This window comes from Corylus avellana, chromosome ca9 (assembly GCF_901000735.1).
Source record: "Corylus avellana chromosome ca9, CavTom2PMs-1.0".
NCBI classification, from domain to species: Eukaryota; Viridiplantae; Streptophyta; class Magnoliopsida; order Fagales; family Betulaceae; genus Corylus; species Corylus avellana.
This window is the reverse complement of record NC_081549.1, coordinates 15,593,258-15,613,134: the sequence shown is the minus strand read 5'-3', so window position 1 is coordinate 15,613,134 and position 19,877 is coordinate 15,593,258. Positions and strand designations below refer to the sequence as shown.

General features: G+C 35.5%; 3 protein-coding genes across 3 annotated transcripts; 2 read left to right on the top strand and 1 right to left on the bottom strand.

The window, feature by feature from the left end:
• The first annotated feature begins 3,020 nt into the window (after positions 1–3,020).
• On the top strand, positions 3,021–6,764 carry LOC132192166 (uncharacterized). The gene is made up of 4 exons (XM_059607418.1): positions 3,021–3,447; positions 3,641–3,751; positions 5,725–5,793; positions 6,366–6,764. Exons 1-4 carry the CDS (start codon positions 3,295–3,297, stop codon positions 6,414–6,416), a joined length of 384 nt encoding a protein of 127 aa, XP_059463401.1. The 5' UTR covers positions 3,021–3,294; the 3' UTR covers positions 6,417–6,764.
• Positions 6,765–7,691: 927 nt separating this feature from the next.
• On the top strand, positions 7,692–9,215 carry LOC132162556 (transcription factor MYB27-like). Its single transcript, XM_059572802.1, has 4 exons — positions 7,692–7,935; positions 8,059–8,188; positions 8,447–8,544; positions 8,761–9,215. Exons 1-4 carry the CDS (start codon positions 7,893–7,895, stop codon positions 9,123–9,125), a joined length of 636 nt encoding a protein of 211 aa, XP_059428785.1. The 5' UTR covers positions 7,692–7,892; the 3' UTR covers positions 9,126–9,215.
• Positions 9,216–13,372: 4,157 nt separating this feature from the next.
• On the bottom strand, positions 13,373–17,250 carry LOC132192121 (probable pectate lyase 12). The gene is made up of 5 exons (XM_059607347.1): positions 16,915–17,250; positions 16,334–16,794; positions 15,378–15,820; positions 14,601–14,809; positions 13,373–13,587 (listed from the first exon to the last, which is right to left on the bottom strand). The coding sequence occupies exons 1-5, from the start codon at positions 17,043–17,045 to the stop codon at positions 13,395–13,397; spliced, it is 1,437 nt and encodes a 478-aa protein (XP_059463330.1). The 5' UTR covers positions 17,046–17,250; the 3' UTR covers positions 13,373–13,394.
• Between the last annotated feature and the right edge of the window lie 2,627 nt (positions 17,251–19,877).

Genomic DNA, 19,877 nt, shown 5'->3' with positions numbered 1-19,877 from the left:
GAGGTTCAGAAATCTATTATGTTTTAATAAAGCTCTCATAGCAAAGTAGTGTTGGCGACTTCCACAGAACCCCCATGGTTTGGTAGCTAGAATTCTAAAGGCAAAATACTATCCAAGTGGGTTTGTGCTTAAGAAGTCTCTTTGTAGAAGACCGTCTTTTGCTTGGCGAAATATTTTATCGATCCATGATTTATTAAAAGAGAGACTTATATCGAGAATAGGATATGAGAAGGAAGTGAAAAGTTAAGATTGATAAATGGCTTCCAACTCTAAGGACTTATTTCGTCTAGTCACAGAGGAGAATGCTAGTGGAGGATGCAAAAGTCGTGGAACTCAAAGACCAAGACACAAAGTGGTGGGAAACGTCTCTAATAAAAGACCAAGCTTTTGTTGATTGATTATTTTCAATTGTTTGATGGGTTTATCCATTTTCTAGACTCTTGAAGGATGAATATGGATTGTCACCAAAGTGTTTTGGTGATTGGTTTAGGATTGTTTTAAGGTTGTGAAGCCTATGGTTTTATATGCTTAATGGTCTTGATTTCTTGATTTTAGAGTTGTGACCTTTTAGAGTCTTAGAGTCCCTAAAGGTCGGGGAGCACGGGGAGGGGAGGGGAGGGGAGTGGGGGGGTGGGGTGGGCTGGGTGGTGGGGTGGGAGTGTTCCGAGCAAACGGAGAGCAATGTAAATGTTGATCAATCACTACTCAATGATCAATCACCTATGGGTCCATAATGCTTCTTTTTTTTTTGGCTATTTTGAGGTCTAGGGTTGGTTTTTAGTTCGATATAACCTTCTAACGTTAAGGTTTTTCGTGGAGGACATTGTTGAAGAGTTTGAGGATGCTAATCAAGGAGATCCCTATGAACACGGTGAGTGAAATTCATGTGGAACTTTGTATCAATCTTTTGGAATACCTGTTTTATTTATCAAACATGCATGTTTTATACTCGCATTAAATATTTTGTAAAATAGTGTGAACTCTATTTTTGTGTAAATGAAGTGTTTGAAAAGGGAATGTTGCATCATATGAGTTTTATAAGTGCATGCATATAACAGATAATGATAATTGTATCATATGACATGGCTTCCATAGGAAAAATGGGTGAAGTATTTGGAGCGGAGCATGCGTATTCTAGTATATGGGCTTAACCCTATGGTCAATGTAATTTTATTTGCCTTGGATCCATTGGGCAGAGTGATTAGTGCAACCATACACAAATGGCGGGTCACACCTTGCGACAGCGCTAGTAGTGTAGATCACTCGGAATCAAATCCGGTCGAACCACTAGTGATGCCTAGTTATGTACCTCACCCCTAGATGCCTCAAGGACACGCGGACCTAATCGTAAGAGGGTTAAGGATATGGATAAACTGTAACACCCCACCCCAAATGACACACAATAATATCCGCTTTTGGCTTCCCCAAACCAGGCTTTCCAAGAGGTTACCTATCCCGGCACTACTCTCGCATAAGCTCGCTTAACTGCGTAGTTCTGATGGGATCATGACCATCACAACTTTAAAATGTGTTGTTATCATGAAGGGTGCCATTGTACATATAAGCACATTCCCATCCTCACTTAGGCAATATGGAACGTCACATAAACCATATGAAATAATAGCCGACTTATTCACATGTGATATCATTTATTATAGTTATAATATATCATCATTCTGACAAGAACTTTATTACTTAATGTTGTATGTGATTCATTATCCTTTTATGAAATACTGAGTTTACTGTATAATAACTTGTTTTCTCCCAAAGCTCTCATTAAGTTATTAACTTACACTTTGATATTTTTTACCTCTAAAACATTCTTGCTTTACAGTTGGTCAATGGGAAGTCTTGCAGGAAACGAAGGACTTTGGAGGACCTTACTATAATGATTTTTGAGGAGCTAGACCTTGATTTGAATTATATTTTTGTGGTGTGATCATGATCATCCTCTTCACGACTCGATCTTAGGATTTCTACGGGGATATTATCTGTTGTTTTATTGCCCCGAGTTCACTTGAAGATCGAGTACATATGATATTTGATAACTTCATAATTTTTTGAGACTTTTTTGTAATGTTTCTGGGAGATTTGATTTTTGGTGACTAGTCTTGGACCAAGATACTCCATGTTCTTTGATTTCATTAAGTTATGCTCTAATGATTTAGTATTTTGTGCTAATTAATTATTGTGTTGTGAATTAGTGGCATAGCTATCTTGTGTTGTAAGAGATGTTTACTTTTGTTGTTTAGCCTTCTAGTCAGGGGGTAGGAGTAATCCTTTCGACTTATTTTCCTGTTAAATAAGTTTGAGGAGACGCTCCGAGTTAATTACTAATTAATTAATTTCGAGAGCGTTACAACCTTCGTAGTAATTGTTCTCTTGTGATTTTGAGGCTCGTTTGCGTTTGTTTAGCTGCTTTCACCGTTCTACTAATTTTACATAAATGGGCGGTGGAAGTTTTCTAGCAACGCGTGGTGCTTATGAGTTACCATCGAACATTTGGAGGAGCTTCATCATGAGTTCACCATGCCCAAGTTTCTTGTGTTAGTAGTCATGGCAAAGGTGAAGGGACTATGGGTGTCGAGGGTGCCCACGTGGTATGCTTGTCCAAGGAACGCTTCAAGGCAAGCCTCTATCTGCCCATTTCTTGCATCGCTAGGAAGTTGTTTAGAGAATGCCTCTTGTCAAATTACGACTTATTTATTAAATACATTATGCGGGTTGGGTCAAATTAATCCAATACAACTTGTTATTAAAGAAGTTATGTGAATCGTTTTGTGTTACACATGTATTTAAATGGGTTGTGTGAGTTGACTCGATCCAAACCTAATATGCCAATTCGAATTGCCAACCCTATTCCATAGCCTTTCTCCCCCTCCGAACAATCTTAAAACCCTCATTATCTATATTTTCCTGCCATGCTTTGTTATATCTGCCACACACAAAAAAAAAATAAAAAAATTCCTTAAAAAGACAAGGGAAAAAAAAAAGAAAGGGGAAGAAGGGGGAGTTTATCGCTTTGTCATCCTCAAAGATAAGCAGTCCTTCGCAAGCCTCTTAAGCACAAAGCCCTATCTGTCCACAAAACCGCAATAACTTAATCCATCCCAGCCTGCTTCAACAATCTAATCTGCAAGCGCTTGTCACCTTCCCTCCTCCTCCTCTACACTCCCGTGCCTTCCTTCATACTCCAAAACACACCCATCACCTCCCTTAACATCTTATACTATCACTCTGTTTACTACAAGAACAAACCTCCCGCCACCACAATAAGAAATTAAGCCGTATAGTATGTCCAGAAAAGGAGGAGCAGCATCGTCTCTTCAAAAGGACGCCCCATGGAGAGCGGCATCCTCTGCAAAGCCCATCCCCAAAATTCACCACTCCCCTGTGCTGCGCGTCCCCCAATCTCCCGCTTCCAATTATGCCCTCTCCGTCATGAAGGTCAACTCTTTTCTCTCTCTCTCTCTCTCTCTCTCTCTCTCTCTCACTCTGTACACGCTCGCACACATGTTTGTTTTTGAATTTTGGGTGTTAGTTTTGGTGGGTTTATTTAGTTGGTAGTGTTTATTGCTGTAATGGGTTATATTATTCATTTCCGAGTTTCTGTGTTTGCCGTTGTGGGGGTTTTTTGCAGCATCCGAATCCGATAGGAAGTGGTTTAGCAATGGAAGCCATAGTGGAAGCGGCGGGACCAGAGTGCATTGTCCCAGGGCAGATGAAACCCATCAAATTAGTCGGCGTCAAGGTTCTTCTTTTTCATTAGAAAGATGGTTTTATTTAAATTTAGTTTATTTTTACACTTTGAATTTGCAAATTTGACGAATTAGTAAGTGGGTTCCTTTCTGATTCCATAATTCTTACATGATCGAACGCGATTGATTTTCATTGGTCAATTTGTGGTATCATAGATGTCTTGTGGAGAAGATTTCTTTTGGCACTTGTGAGTGTGAAATTGCTAAAACTAAGTTCAGCTTTACAATGTATCGAACGCTAGGTTTCAACTGAGGGCACTTGAGTGCTAAAAATGAATGGAAAATCCATTTGTTGTATCTTCAGTTGATAATTCATTGTTTGTTTCTTCCTATTAGCTTCCCTCAGCTGCGGCAGCTTTTCTTGTTAAGGCTCTGGGTTGTGGTGGAATTCATGGAATATCATTATACAACTTCAAAACTCAAGGTTTTGGTGAGGTGTTGGTCAGCTTTTAAATATGTTTTGGACATGTTCGAGATTTGGCCTAATTTTGCAGCTGCAAACAATAGTAAAACAATGTTGAATGATAACTGTACATACGTCTGCGTGCATGTGTGTGTGGTGTTTAACAGCTTCTTTAGAAAAATTACGTAAATCTGTCATAAGTCTGAACTGTTCTAGATAAATAAAGTATTCTTTTTTTATTAGTCTTGTAATGGGTATAATCAGGGGTGAACGGCTATATTGTCTTCAAGTGTTTGACACTAAAAATAAGGAACTTGTTCTACAGATCATATTCTTGGACATGAACTACACTTTGTTTTAAAGTGAAAGTATATGAGAAGTTATATTTACTAAACTGAGAGGCATGAGTCTCATGAGCATTCACCACTTACTCTTTTTTGGAATAAAATGTTCTGGTAATGTGATTGGATACATTAGCTGCCGACACAGGGCTTCACTAGGACATATGTAATTTCCTTTACCACCTTTGTCATGTTTTTCTCCTTCCTCAGGGTGGTTAATCGCTTTTAAAAGGGCAGCAGTTGTAGCTTCAAATTTCTTTTCCTAGGCTTTTATATCCGATGATAAAGGCGATTATGCACTGTTAAACACTTCCAAACCAGCTATCCTAAGACATCAGTGCACCCATATCATGTGTAATAGTAAACTGATGTGATATTTGCCCAGATTGTGTGCCATGTCCAGAATTTAGGACATGACGGGCTTAAGACAAGCATAGTGCAGCATGGGCGGATGTCTCCTACAAGATATATTAGGTTTCTGAATGATTTGAAAGTTTTGTTTGGTCATGGTAGACAGTATTAAAAATGGTTGAAGACCAAGATTGCAAGGACATTGTCTTTGTTAACTTGTACCATTATAGGAAACTTCTGCCATGATTCCATGTTATTTGTTGTTTCTGAGCTACTAAAGGCTGGTGGTGGTTACGGGTAGATTGTCTGTGGCAGATTTATAGTAATCCATCATCTTCATTGAAGATTTCTGTTCCCACTAGATCTCTCTCTCTCTCTCTCTCTCTCAAGAAAGTAGTGATTTATTTAATAATATCGTAACTAGATTACTTATGTTGATTTTGTGCAACATGGCAAGGATACTCTCTAAGAGAGAGCATTCAGACTCGTTAAATAATTAGTGTGTTGATTGGTTAAAGCTTTGTTTTGCTTTCTCTTGGAAGTTGTTTGTTCTGTCTGTTCTTTTTTCAGTTTTATTTAAGTCATCAATTTTAATTTTTAATATTGACTTTGTGACAATGAATGATGTCTAATTTAGGTTTATGCTGTGTTCCATGTTATCACATGGAAGGCTATAATTGCTTTTGATGCTCTCTGAGATAGTTTTGGAGGATCATTTTCTAAATGTTACTTTGGGTTTGAAACTTGGCAAGCTTTTTCAGTTCATTCGCATTATATTTTGCATATTGTGTTTTTTTATAACTAGTTTTGCTTCACATGCATATTCTTCTGTTGTTTTCTTGTTGATGATTTGTCTTTTGCATATTGACAGGTATGGCCTATAGATGTCAACCTGAAATTTTTGGAACCAGTTGGACGAGAACTCAAGTCGATTGGGAAGGTAAAACTTCCTGTTTCTAGATTTGTTTTCTTCTCTCCGTTAACTTTTTGACGATTAAATGAAAATAAAGTGTTCACAAATTAAGTTTATTCATGTATCTGATATTGGTGAAATAGTTTGGAGCCAAAACATGTATAATAATATCCGTATGGGTAGGCCAAAGAGATTCCTAGATTATATGTAACTCCTGTTCTGAATCCTCAAATCAGTTAAAGGACTGGTCATTTCCAATTTTCAGTCCCTTGAAGTTGTACTGGCAATTTACATTCTCTGATTTAGCTTTTGTGTGTGTGGGATTCTCAATAGTGAATTATAATGTTGACAAATTGTGCATGTATTCATTCATTGATTTGACAGTGGATACACAAGTGCAGCATATTCTTTATGACTGCTATCTGTTTTCTGTGGGTTTTTGTCATAAGTAGTTGATATTTTCATTTTATTTTTATTTCTAAGTAGTTAGCTGTCAGGATAGAAAAAGTGATGCAGCTTTCATTCATCAAACATGAAATTCAGCATTTGTGGCAGTATTTCATGATCAACTTGGTTACTCGATCATTTCTTTGATGCAGTTCATGGATGACGCGGTGAACCTCATGAACAAATCATTTATAGATCGCTAGTGGCATTTGGTTTTGAGAGAACAGTTGGCTGCGCATTTTGACTCGCAAGATTTTGTACTATTATTCCAATGAGCAGAAGCTGGCCAGGCAGTGTGACTGTAAATAACATCTCAAATAAGTTGTAGGTCAGAAGTGGGTGACTTTAAATTGGATGGGGAAATTCAAAGGGATTCAATCTCTCCAATGCTCTCTGGGCTCGATATTTTTCCCCCGGTTAGATACTGAGTAAGGGTGTTGGCATATTTGTCTTGAATTCATATTGATATGCTTGAGTCAGGTGTTTTGCTGTTTTTGAAAGTGTACTTGAAGATGTTTTGATTGATTTTCTTTTTCTATTTAATTTATGGAGTTCCTACAGCCTATAAAATGTCACCACATTCTGCAGAAAGCAATATTCTAATCATTTTGTGAAGAAAGCATTTCCCAGGATGATTTCATTGGTGTCTTCATTACAAACAAAATCTATCAGTTCATGAGCGGAAACGCTGGTGTTATCCTGTTTGGAGCTGTTCTATTCATCTTCATTAGGGTTCAGAAGGTAGCAGAAAATAAACACACCGAAGCTGAATGATTGAGAAAAATATGCAGGTACCAAAAGTTGATGCGCGCAGGGAAGAGGATTGAGATCTCTTTTTGATACGAGTCATATGACTCGTGAACCTAATATGAACATAATACAAAATTAATAAGTTAGGATCGAAGGGTTTGACATATTTAATTAAATGGATTTGGTTATGATTTATCTATATGGTCTTATTACTCATGCATCGACACAATTTGAATGTAACAAGCAACATTTAAACTTGACAATATTTCACACTATCTACACACCTAACACGAAATTAGTGAGCTAGAGTTGAGAGGTATGGCGTGTTTAATTAAATAAGCCAGATTATGGTTGAGTAATATAATCTTATACTGATCATATGTTAACATAATTTAAACTCGATATGCAAACACAAATTGTCACCTATGAGAAAATCTAAATTTGTTGTCTCCATTAACTATTAAACACCTGGAGTTTAATAGTGGGTGGAGACAAACACTATCTATGACAAGCACTATCTATGCCTTCCATTACTTGCTAGTAGAGCCAAAAAAAATGGGGATGCAAAAAGGGAGATAGAACTTCATGCATTCTTAAGGAATGAAATTATATTAAAATTCATGGCATGGCCTAATTTTTTTTTTTTTTTTTTCTAATATGGCATGGCCTAATTTAAACGTTATTAGCATGGATTATGGATATATTAGCCAATGGTGGAGTTCCCACAAACTAGTGTTGTCCACCTATCTTGCCATGTAATATTTTCTGGTCTCCCTCGCTTTTTCTCCTTTTTTTCCCAACTCTTTTGGCCACCATGTTCCTCGTATAAAAGGACCTGAAATCTCTGAGCTTGTAGCAAACGATAATGGCTTATCAAGCAGCCATGAAAGGAGAGAATTTGCGCAAAGGGCCTTGGCTCGAAGAGGAAGATGAGCGGCTTACGAGCTTTGTCTCCCTTATGGGGGAAAGGAGGTGGGATTCCTTGGGGAGAGCATCAGGAATGATTCATCACATGAATGGACAGATCAGTTCATTCATTGTTTGTTTCATGACATAATTAACTTAGCTTATAATGGAGAAGTTGTTTACATTTAGGTCTACAAAGGAGTGGTAAAAGCTGCAGATTGCGGTGGCTCAACTATCTTCGTCCCAATCTTAAGCATGGCAATATATGCATCGAAGAAGAGCGGATTATTCTTCAACTTCAAGAGCTATGGGGTAACAAGTAAGCTTCTTTCCTGTTTATCGGTTAAAAAATACTATTTAGTAGATTGTTATACCTATACGACTCTTATACAACTGGCCTGACATGACAGTGAAAATCAACCCTTAATTTTCATTTTATACAAGTTCTTGTTGATTCAAATATTACCGTCATCCCAGTTGTTTCAGAGTCATATATACAACAGTTTATTTCGGTTACAATAAGGTTACAAAATCCGAGTTGGGTACAGATTTTGTTTACCAATTGTTGTTTTTGTAGGTGGGCAAGGATTGCTAGAAGGTTGCCGGGAAGAACAGATAATGAAATCAAGAATTACTGGAGGACTCATTTAAGGAAGAAAGCACAGGCTCAACAAGGTGCATGCAACACGCGCATTTTGTTCTCCTTCCAAACATTATAATCATGAGAAATGTTACACACACTCACACTCGTATACTCCCTAACATAACTTTTAAAATTATTATTAAGTTTCTGATCGATCACTATTACATTTTAATTCAATGATAATTTTAAAAGCCACGTTTGCCATTGGAATCCTACTTAATACTAACAATTGGTTTCTCCACATGCAGGGAACTTTCATTGCAGACTAAACAATATTATTGCTGAACAAGAATATTTATTCTTTCAAAAAGGTGAAATGGGTGCCCTAAAATATAACTGTGGAAACATTCAGGGATCTGTAGAGGAGTTTTGCAGCACCAAAAACGAAAGCTTGGATGGTGTGGGGTTATCAAACCCTGGATTGACTAGTTCTCCATATGAGACAAGATTAATATCGGATTGGATCTGGGAGCTGTCAAATGATCATCAAAGTGAAACAAAACATCACGAGGGCTGTAATAACGTGGAGACATGTTTGTGTTCTCCGACATGGATTCCAGATGATATCATTAATGTATGGAACCATTCAAGTTCCCTGTGGGAGATGGATTAAGCTGACATTTACTGTCATGAGATGTGGATGGATGTATGGAACATTCAAATTGTAAAACATGAGTCATGTGTTGGATCATGCATTACCCATATCATATGATTGTGTGTGTATATATATATGGTTGTTCCAAGTGTCCAGCTATATTTCCCAAGTAAAGACCAAATTAGGTGACTTTGTAATTTACTCTCTCTCTCACTCAAAAGTAGTATGCTTTTGCTTTTTCTTTTTTCTTATGATCACTCCATGCATGAGTAGGGCAACAAAGTGTTGCAAAGGGATATTTAGAAGTAAATTAAATTGCATAGATAACTTTTCTAATTCTACGAAACCAAAGTCCATATATATAGAGAGAGAGAGAGAGAGATCTTAATTCCATTAATGATAAAATAGAATGTAAAGTAACAAATTGAAATTGATGTTGCACCAAGATTTTCAATTAGAATGTGACGTAAACAAATTGAGATATGAAGTGTCACCACCTAGGGCTAGGGCGGTAATCGACTAGCTAGTAGAGCCGAGCGTTGAATTCTCAAACCTAGCTAGTTCATTTAATTTTGTTTTCAACACGATTTGAGCTTGAGTTTGTCACTGAGGTAGATAATTTATTCAAACTTGATTTATTTCTTTTTGAATGAACACAAACTTATTCATTAACTACTCAATTAAGTCTTTCATTGTTTATATAAGAGTAAATATCGATGTTATTTATTTATATTATTTTTCAAAAATTCATACTAATTATTAGTTACTTAATTATTTGTTAAGATTTTATCACTCAAATTAAGTAGATAAGTTAGTTTTTATTTATAATATATAAAAATAACTCCATCAATCTTGTATTTGTAATAAATCATACATAACTTTTATGATAAAATAAACTATTTATACTATATCTCATAATAATATCTGAAATCTTAAACAATTGAATCTCAAATTTATGTAAGCATGTCTTACAATATACACACACACATTCATCATACATAAATATAAACAGACACGCACACGCGTAGTGTAAAATTGTAAATTGGGTATTTTGCACCCTCCCACAAAAAGTAGATACTTCAATTTAAAATACCAACAAATAATATAACCATTCACACCAAATAATTTTATTTCTCTTGACCAAATACATCATAGACAAAATATCCATTAATAAAACTATTTAATCCACCGTCCTAGTTGATTTTGGAAACTCCAATGTTGAGGGCTCGTAGCTAGGTGGGGGTTCGGTGGTAGGTGGTGGGCGTTGGGTTAGTAGAATAAATGGAAAAGTTAATGGGATTGATTTAACTTAAAGATACAGCATTTTTTATCTTCATCGTATTTGATGTTTTTACCTTATGTGTCAAACTTCAATTGAAAACTGTACAATGAAGTTTTACACTACATCCTGATAATATGGACTCTCTTAAAATTCATAATCACAAGGATTCAAGTTATATGTGTCCTATTAGAAAGAAAATTCACTTTTATCTTTTTTAAATATTTAAGATGCAGGTTCTCGTTACAAGTTAAAAAATAATATTGTAGATGATAATACAAATGAAGTGATATAAGTTGAACTAAGTTTATAAGAGTTTACTTTGAAAAAAAAAAAAAAAAAAAAAAAAAAAAAAAAAAAAAAAAAGGTTTATAGGAGATTAACTTATTTAACAAATGAGTATATATAAATTTTTTTTCAAGTTCAATTTATTTATAGATAAACTAAACCCGAATTGAGTTCATTTATACTCATCGACTTGGACCTATTTATGAAAAGATGGGTTCAATTGGAGTGTAGTGTGTTAGCTTTTTCATAATTCACAAGTTGAGCAGTCTGCAATATAATAAACTGATTGTAATCAGAACGGGCCATATGGGTTGGTCAATCGCAATAAAGAAGCAGAAGATAATATTATCCATTTGGCAAAAGATCATGATGAGAGGCAGATAAGCCAATTTAAACTCAACAATATAACTAAAGCCTAAGTAGACATCACAAACTTTTAAGGAAAAAATATCTTCTAGATCTTTATATGTCTTGAGAACCTGAATTTGGTATTAAAACCAAACAGGAATACATTATCTCCTATCCAACCTTAGACTGAATAGATATAAAGTTAAAAGCCCACTACACTCTTTAACATCGAGAGAGAGAGAGAGAGAGAGAGAGAGAGGTCTTTTATTAATTAATTTAAATTAGTCAAGAACTCCATGGGAAGAAGTACATTATATATAGTTTATCCATATCCAATAACTTGTTTTTTTTTATTATTATTTAATTCTTAAATTAAATAAAAGGGATACCATAAGTTAGGAACTCAAACAAGTTGTTCGGTTCATAGAAAAATGAAAAGTTGTCCTTTCTATAGTGGAGGACAAAAGTTCTATCTCTGCCATACTTAGCATCTATGGATTGATTGTCTTAATGTAATACATTGTTGTGCTTAGTAAACAATACTTCTTTCAAAGTATAACATTACATTCTTCTTTCTTTACAAGTGGAGAATATTTGATGTAGAAATTGACAGAGTCAAGTTTATCACCTAGCAATCGGGTTAGAGTAATAGTAGGAGGATTAAACTTTTCTTTGCATCATCCCAAACATGATATGGTTTCTAAAATCATTATTGAATTTGAGATAATTGCTAATAAATTTTGATCTATTGATAATTTTAAAAGGCAAATCACATTTATGAGGAGAACTCTAGTCCTCGTTCTACAATTACTCATTGGAGTTAATTACCAGCATTCTATCTACAGTCCAAGGAATCATTAGCATGCCATTTCAGAAATTCTATCAACAAGAAGTCACGGTAGTGTTTGAGTATATCAAAAATTCTTGAAGTATTCGATTTCAAGTGTTTTGAGTTTAAACACAACTTTTGAAGGGTATCAATGCATTCAACGGTGTTTTTTTTTTTTTTAGACATATCTACACAAAGAGAGAGAAAATGAGGAATGAGATTTAAACTAGTGACATCTGCTTCATGAGGTGTGGTCCTTAACCGATTAAGCTACCTCTTGAAAACGTATGATTGTGTTCGATTATTAGTATTCAATAAGTTGGTAGATTATATATGCTCATGTAATAAGCTTATTATGATTATTCAAAGCTCTAGATAGGGTTGTAAATAAATCAATCCGTTCGACAACTCGCTTGATATATGTTCGTTTAAACTCAATCTGAACTCGATTTCAATGGATAAAACTCGATTAAGGTTCACAAGCCTAGAGCCTAGCCTGTATATAGCTCAATTTGAATTACTCGCTCGACTTGATTAAAGCTCGTATATACACTTATATGTTTATATATTTGTATAAACATATATTAACTTAGTATTAACTAACATATTAAGTTATTAACTAATTGGTTAATATATAATTACTTAATATTATCAAGCAACTAACTATCTATGTAAGTTAAGTAGTTAACTATAGTCTATATAGGCACTTTGATTTTTTCAAAAAAACAAAAACAAAAACAAAACAAAAACAAAACAAAAAAACAAAAAAAAACAAAAAATGTATATACTAAGTAAATACAGAATTACATATTAATTATAATACTTTGATGACAGTCTTACATATACTATAATACTATAATTTCTACTCACTAGTTATATATAATAAAATATTGTTAATTTGTTACCAATAGACTGTAGGTATATACTATATTGTATAATATGTCTTATATATTTATTCATGTCACAAACTTGGGCTTGAACTATGTTCGAATCTCACATTAAAAATTAAATAGCCCAACTAGAGCTTGAGTTGAGCCAAGTTTGTTTTGGTATTCAGCTCGACTCGACTGGCATTCTCAACAAGCCCAAGCCTCCAACGAGTCGAGCTTGAAGGCATGCTTAGAAACGAGCCAATCTTACAACCTTAAAACTCAGTGCGGATCAATTACAGCTCTAGCCCTAGCTATTAAGAAGATATTTCTCTTTTTGAGGTATCACTCATCTTTCATTCTGTGGTAAGACTTTACTAAATTCTATTGTTAGCTAGTGAGACTCTATTTCAACTGGATTAAGACCACTATGAAGTGAGACTCTAAATTACGGTAAGATTTTATCTTTATTTTGTTCCGTTGTTCTTTTTTTCTGCGTCCTAATTAATAAAAAAGATTGATTTTCTTTTGAATTCGTTAAGAATTTTTGTTGTTTCTTTCTGAACCACGAGTGGATACTTTTTCAGGTTTTTGGCGTTTGGAGAGCTCTTTATTTTTTTTTAAATAATAAAAAGTGAGGGAAAAAAAATCGGAACTTAATTTCTCATTATATATCATAACATAGATGTCATGAGTTTTTTATAAAATAACAAGCATGAGAACGCAATGAGTAGGGATAAGAGAGTGGAGGTTAAAGGCGACAATGGCACGCTGCTCCCCGACATATCATCCGTGTAGTCTGGGCCGGATCCTAAACCCGTTGCACCACCATTGGGTCCTGTGCTCCACATTCCCAGGTTGTTGTCCCTGCTTGTTTTTCCATAAATTAGATTCCACAATATTGTATGCATTTTTTTTTTTTTTGTCAATCCTAGTCCATGAGTAGAAAAATGTGCCAAAGCTGTGTCCATATTCTTATAAGCAAATATTTCAGCAATTTTGCTGTCTAAATTGTTAGTAATTTAAGTAGTATGAGCGTTTGACATTGCAATTTAGTGCGATTTTAAACGAAATCGCAGAAAATTTATTGTTTGAGATTGCGTTTTTAAAAATTTACGATTTAAAAAAATAAAAAATCTGTGTTTTCAAATTGCAAGTAAGGAGGTGCTTTTTTGAAAACGCGTAATTTTAAAATGCTAAACTGAAATTTTTTCAAAGGCTTAACTACATTTTTAAAAAACACGTTTTCAAATCATTCATTTGAAAATCGCACTTTTTGAATCGCAAACCCAAACAGAGTCTAAATATAAAATATTCAACTCTTATATAATTTATGTACAACTTGACTGGTGTGGAGTGCTCATAAATCATTTGATTTATAAGTTTTTTTTAATAAAAGTTGATCCAATAGTTTATGAGCAATCTGCATTAGCCTAATTGTACCAAAGTTGTATAAGAGTTAAGTTTATAACATTACTCCGTTCTAATATTTTCTATCCGAATTGCCAACAATTCTAACATAAAATTACTGGAATCTGAATCTTATTTTATCACTATGGTAGGAACACCGAATTATTAGCAATTAAAACAGAAAATTACTGGATCCAAATCCTATTCTTAGGAACTAAGGGCTAGCCTAAACTCAAGTTTCTCTTTGAAATTAGCTCACCTAAAATAGGATTAGCTTTTGAGCCTGAATAATGGGTGAGTTTGGATCAATTCGTCCAATTTACATGTAAATTCCAAAATCTAAGGGGCCAGGGACAATTGAAATAGTCAAGGGAGTGGAGAATAAATGAGCAAAAGTGAAAGGGAATAAAGAGAGCAAAAGTGAAAGTGAGAAAAAAACAGAGAAAGTGATGAGAAACGAAATTACAAACCTGCCACCAACTCCGAGCACACCAGCGTGCATGACGATCTGGTCGATGAGCACAGCGGATTTGGGCTCCACGCTATAAGCCTTCTCGTACTTAACCTCTACCCCCTCGCCGGACGCCACAAAGAATGCTCCGTTCACCATTATATCCCCCTCCGATCTCCAATTCCACCCCCTCCACTCCCCTTCTGCTGTTTCCACTCTCTTCGTCACCTGCCACAGAGACAAAATCAAGATCAGGAGGGGCAAATTAAGCTTAGATTTCTAGGTATATATATGTTCCTGCCTGCCACCCTCTCCCACCCATGCACGCCCATGATAAACATATAGGGATGACAATTTTTTATATGATTTTTGTAAATTTGGTACGTAATTAGCCCTATATGATTAAGAGGCCTAACCCGAGCTATATAAGAACCAACAAATTTTGACACGACATGAACTCAACACAAAAATAATAAATTAGAGCTGAAGAATCTGACCCATTTAATTAAATAGATTAAGTTATAATTAACTTTTATACCCATAACTCGAATCGGACATGTGACATAAGAATTAACACGATCTATAAACTCGACACAAATTTAATACAAAATTAGTCGATTATAGTTAAAGAATATGACTCAGTTTAATTAAATGTCTTATATTGAGCTTTACCTCTATAATTTTATATCCATATTTTAACACGTTAAAACCCGACACACCAAACACAAATTTCGACCCGTATTAGAGAAATCACCAATGCACCCAAAAGCGTACGTATATATGTATGTATATATACCTCCTTGGCATTGCGATCGATAGGGGCGGTGTAGCGGTTCCCTTGGCTGTTAATGGTAGGGTTACCGCTACCGCCGATAGCATACATCTCCCACTGAGTGAAATCGTTGTTGACGACGTGGATATAGCCGCGTCTGCACCTGGGCATCCTCTGCACCAGCTTCTCGCCGAAGTGGTTGAAGGCGATGGTCACCTGCATCCCGGAGTCCGGCAAGTACTCATCGCTGTGACCCAGCAGCATCACCTCATCGTGATGGGAGAAAAAGTTGTTGGATATCGTGATCCCGGTGGACCCCATCACCGCGTCTATCAGGCCGTCATTGCAGTGCGAAAGGGAACAATGGTCTACCCATATGTCATGAGACCCGAAGATGGAGATCCCATCACCGTCCGATTTCGTGCGATACCCGTAGTGGGTTGGGCTCGACCGCACATTAGTGTCTCCTGCACATGCTTCCCACTTTAATTTTTACTTTATAAAAGAATATCAAATCAAATTCATGCATTTTGTTCTTTTCTTTACCACTTTGTTCATAAAGCAAGAATTCAATTTGAAGATTTTACCAGTCTTTTTGTTTAATAAAATCCAACTTGGTAGATCCAATCTACCATAAAATCGATTCTTTAAAATTCTCTTTAAATTCATAAATTTAAGTTATTATTTTATCTATAAACGTCTAAAATAAGATATGTACATGTTTTATTTTAGGCACGTGACTTACTTTAAACGCTTAGATGAGATGAACAAGTAAAATTTATGAATTTAAGAGTTTTAAATTTAAAGAGAATTATAAGAGATCTCAATCAATTTTAGAAAATATATCCAACGATATATTTTTTATGATTTAGTTTAAAGATTTTAAAGAAATGACAAGGAAAGAATGTGCTGCTTTAACTGCATCATGATCTGCTCATGCAAAGCAATCAATACAGAAACTGACAGGAGGATTTTCTTACCAGACTGATGACAATGGTGGATATGAATGTTGTGAATAATGACGTTGGATATAAATTGCAGAGTAATGCAGCCGCCACCGACAATGTGGACGTTAGCCCCACGCCCATCGAGAGTCTTGTAGCTATTAAAGATGAGCTCCTGAGAGAGCTTGATGAGCATGTTGCTGGGGAAAACAATCCAGAGAGGTTCGGTCTGAATCACGGCATATCTTAGTGTGCCGGGCCTAGGATTCACGGCGTCGTCGTCTGAGGAGTCGGTGACGATGTAGAATTCGCCGTTCTTGCCGCCGAGAGCGTACTGGCCGAACCCAATGGCGCAATCTGCAAGTCTCTGCCGGCTGTTGGCCCAGTCCGGGTCACATTTCCAGCAGTCGTCAATGGGGTTTCCGGTCTGGCATGGAACCTGGTCTTTCCGGGAGAGTTGTAGCATTTCCCTTCTTGCTATAGAGGCATTTACCTTCCTGCAAGAAAACGAAAAAATGTCCCGGATCCAGGGGAAGAAAAACAGAGTAAGCGAAAAACAGAGCACCGAAAAAGAGGAAAACAGAGCCAAAGGTTTCAGAACAGAGATATATATATACCTGTGAACTTCTTGGACAACAGCTTCGGGGTTGGGATGCTGGCCGGGAAGAGTGAGGTTGAGCATGGCTCTACCAAGTGGAGAAAATGAGAAGAGAAGAGAGATTAAGACAATGCAGGTCCTTTGGAGCATTGTTTGATGAAGAACAAGGCTTGCGTTGGTTCACTCTCAGAAATTTTCCAATTCTTATGTTCATAAAGTCAGCATTTAGTGAGATGAAAAATCAGTGATTAGCTCTAATGAAATCTAGTAATTAGTAATTAAAATGTACATTATTCGAGTGAGAAAGACAATCACTTCGTATCCTCTCTCTCTCTCACCACTTCTCTGTATCAGAGTATCAATTATATTCCAAATTTTGTCTTCTTTTATAATCATTGCTGCACACTTTTTATCAATGCGGTTAAAAGGGCGAGAAAGAGAAGAGAAGAGAGAGAGAGAGGAATCCACTGTTCTCGAGGAAATGGCGTCAAATTTCTCTGTTCGGCGCGGAGAGCGATTTTATAGTTATCGAGTTTATTTTGTTACGTTTAAAGTGATTATATGATATTACGTATATATATTTACGACCTTACAATAAAATAAAATTCTAACTATAATTTTGTTTGGATTAAAAAGAAGAAAATCTTGTCGTTGGCGGGGAAATTTTCACGTTATGCCTAACTAGTCCTACTGGCAGGTGGCGGCAGACATCTTGCAGGTTGATTGGGCCGTTCGAGATCATGGTCACGCGACACTGGTTTTCTTGAAGGATGTGCCGTGCTTTTTTGACTTTTGGACCATAATGTGTTAAAATTAAACATCGGTTTGTGTTTGTGTAAATCGATTTTTAGAAAATGTTTTTGTATTTTAACGTGTTTGGTGCTTGTTACAAAAAAAAAAAAAACGTGTTTGGTGCTAGAAAAAATAATAGTTAATATAAAATGTTTTTCAGTTTGACTAAAAAAGTCTTTGGAGTTTTCAAAATATGGTTTTTAAAAATAAAATTCATAAACCATTTTTCGAGTGGTCTTTGTTGGGACATAGTCGAGACACCATCGGAACCTGACCAAGACACCGTTAGGACCCCATCATGACCTGGTCGGGACTTGTCGGGACATGGTCAGGACACCATGGCCGAACGAGACTCGTTGGGCCACCATCCGGACTTCGTTGAGATCTGGGCGGGACTTTGCTAGCTACACACACTTTCATATTTTTATATTTATTTTTACATTTTCTTAAGTTACTTTTAAAATTATCATTGAATTTGTGATAAATATTTATTAAATTTTAAATAATATTGAGATAAGAAAAAAGACAAGTTAATATGGCATTTAAAAGAGAAGAAATTCTAAAAAAAAAATTATTTTGTTTGGCTGTATTTAAGAGTACTTTAGCATTAATAGTATCTAAAATACCTAGTGGAAAATTACAAATTTTTATTTTATTTATTGTTTTTTTCATATACACCAACATATTTTTTATTATATTCTCTATTTTATTTAAGAAAAAAGTACACATACCATCTTCAAACTTCCTCTCAAACTAACACCACATTGTTAATGTCTCAGCCAAACTATTAATTGCATCAATGTTCCCCTTAAATTATTGATGCAACGTAACTTAGTGTGCTGCAGCAAAGAACAATAATAAAAAATGGACAGGTATTTATAGATTTTGATTCTATCAAAGGATCTATGAAATATTCTCTAAAACGTTAGATACTCTCTAGGTTTTGAAAGGAAAAAAAAAAAAGAACGCTCAACTCTAAGGTTTTTTATTGAACAAGACTCAATCATAAACAACTACTTTCTAGAGTCTATAAAACAAGTATTTATAGGCACCCAAACCCTAAACCTAATAATAATACGAAATATAGTTGGTTTTAGCAAAACTGTGCGGCGCGTTTGTAGTCTCGTTCGGACAGGGTTGCGGACGAGCCTCTTTGTGACTCCCACTGATCCCCTCGTCTGCAACCTTGTCCCGAAGGGGTTGCAGACGAGCTTCTTTGTTGCTCCTCGGCTGCAATCTCGTCCGTATGAGATTGCACACGAACAAGTTTGCCCATCTTTCTAGTCTTCTATTTATGACCCGTTTTGACCTAGTAAACATTAGAATTAGCTGAACCTTGTGAAACATTACTTTGTAGATATTTGAATTAGATCTCCAACGCTACCAAGCTTGCTCCAATCTGAGGTCTGAGACTCTAGAAATAGTCTTTTTAGTAGGACTCGTCAAGTGCGAATCATCGCTCTTTTTTATGAAATCCTTAGCTTTCCAGCTTACATCAATTACCAAAAATTGTCAATGTCCTTCAATGCCAGCAAAAAGATGAAAATAATCTTTAAAAAATTTTAATAAGATAAAAATATCCTTGTAAATTTAAAAAAATATTATAGGGGGAGTCAAACCAACCTAATAAATATTATATGGAAAAATTTTATCATTTAATTTGAACACAATAATTAAGATTTGAAGAAATTTACTACATAAAATATCATTTAATATTTATCTATTTGACTTGATGTCAGTCCTAGACCGCAACATTTGATGATGATATTTAAGTTATGTTATGCTATATTATGATGTTTTCAATAAACTCTAGATATCTTTCATTTATGGAAATAGATAATTGGCTATCTCTTTGTTAAAGTGAACAAGTCTTTTGTTGTAAGCTCTTTGATGAGAGTTTTAGATCTTCTGATGTTATGCTTTGAGGGAAATAGATAGGGAGGCATACAGCGGGTTAATTACCATTTAATTAATTTTTTGAGGTTACAGTTTGTATCATAGTATTATGTTATGCGACTTTTGAATTTAGTAAAGAATCTAGAGAGCAGAAGACGGCGGAACTGGGTGTAAATTGAGACTTTTTCATGAGCTTTTCAACCCTCTCACAATTCTGATTGGTAGCCACAATTTAACCATGGTGGTTTATAAGTAACCACGGTGGTCTAAGCCTGAGCCCTAAAGGTAAAGGGC

Excerpts from the sequence above, each read along its gene's own strand:
- LOC132192166 (XM_059607418.1), top strand. The coding sequence starts at position 3,295 with ATGTCCAGAAAAGGAGGAGCAGCATCGTCTCTTCAAAAGGACGCCCCA. Across the intron at positions 3,752-5,724 it reads TCAAATTAGTCGGCGTCAAG|GTATGGCCTATAGATGTCAA; the intron begins GTTCTTCTTTTT and ends GCATATTGACAG. Across the intron at positions 5,794-6,365 it reads AACTCAAGTCGATTGGGAAG|TTCATGGATGACGCGGTGAA; the intron begins GTAAAACTTCCT and ends TCTTTGATGCAG.
- LOC132162556 (XM_059572802.1), top strand. The coding sequence starts at position 7,893 with ATGAGCGGCTTACGAGCTTTGTCTCCCTTATGGGGGAAAGGAG. Across the intron at positions 8,189-8,446 it reads CAAGAGCTATGGGGTAACAA|GTGGGCAAGGATTGCTAGAA; the intron begins GTAAGCTTCTTT and ends TTGTTTTTGTAG. Across the intron at positions 8,545-8,760 it reads GAAAGCACAGGCTCAACAAG|GGAACTTTCATTGCAGACTA; the intron begins GTGCATGCAACA and ends CTCCACATGCAG.
- LOC132192121 (XM_059607347.1), bottom strand. The coding sequence starts at position 17,045 with ATGCTCCAAAGGACCTGCATTGTCTTAATCTCTCTTCTCTTCTCATTT. Across the intron at positions 15,821-16,333 it reads CCACCATTGTCATCAGTCTG|GAGACACTAATGTGCGGTCG; the intron begins GTAAGAAAATCC and ends AAGCATGTGCAG. Across the intron at positions 14,810-15,377 it reads TCGATCGCAATGCCAAGGAG|GTGACGAAGAGAGTGGAAAC; the intron begins GTATATATACAT and ends TCTCTGTGGCAG.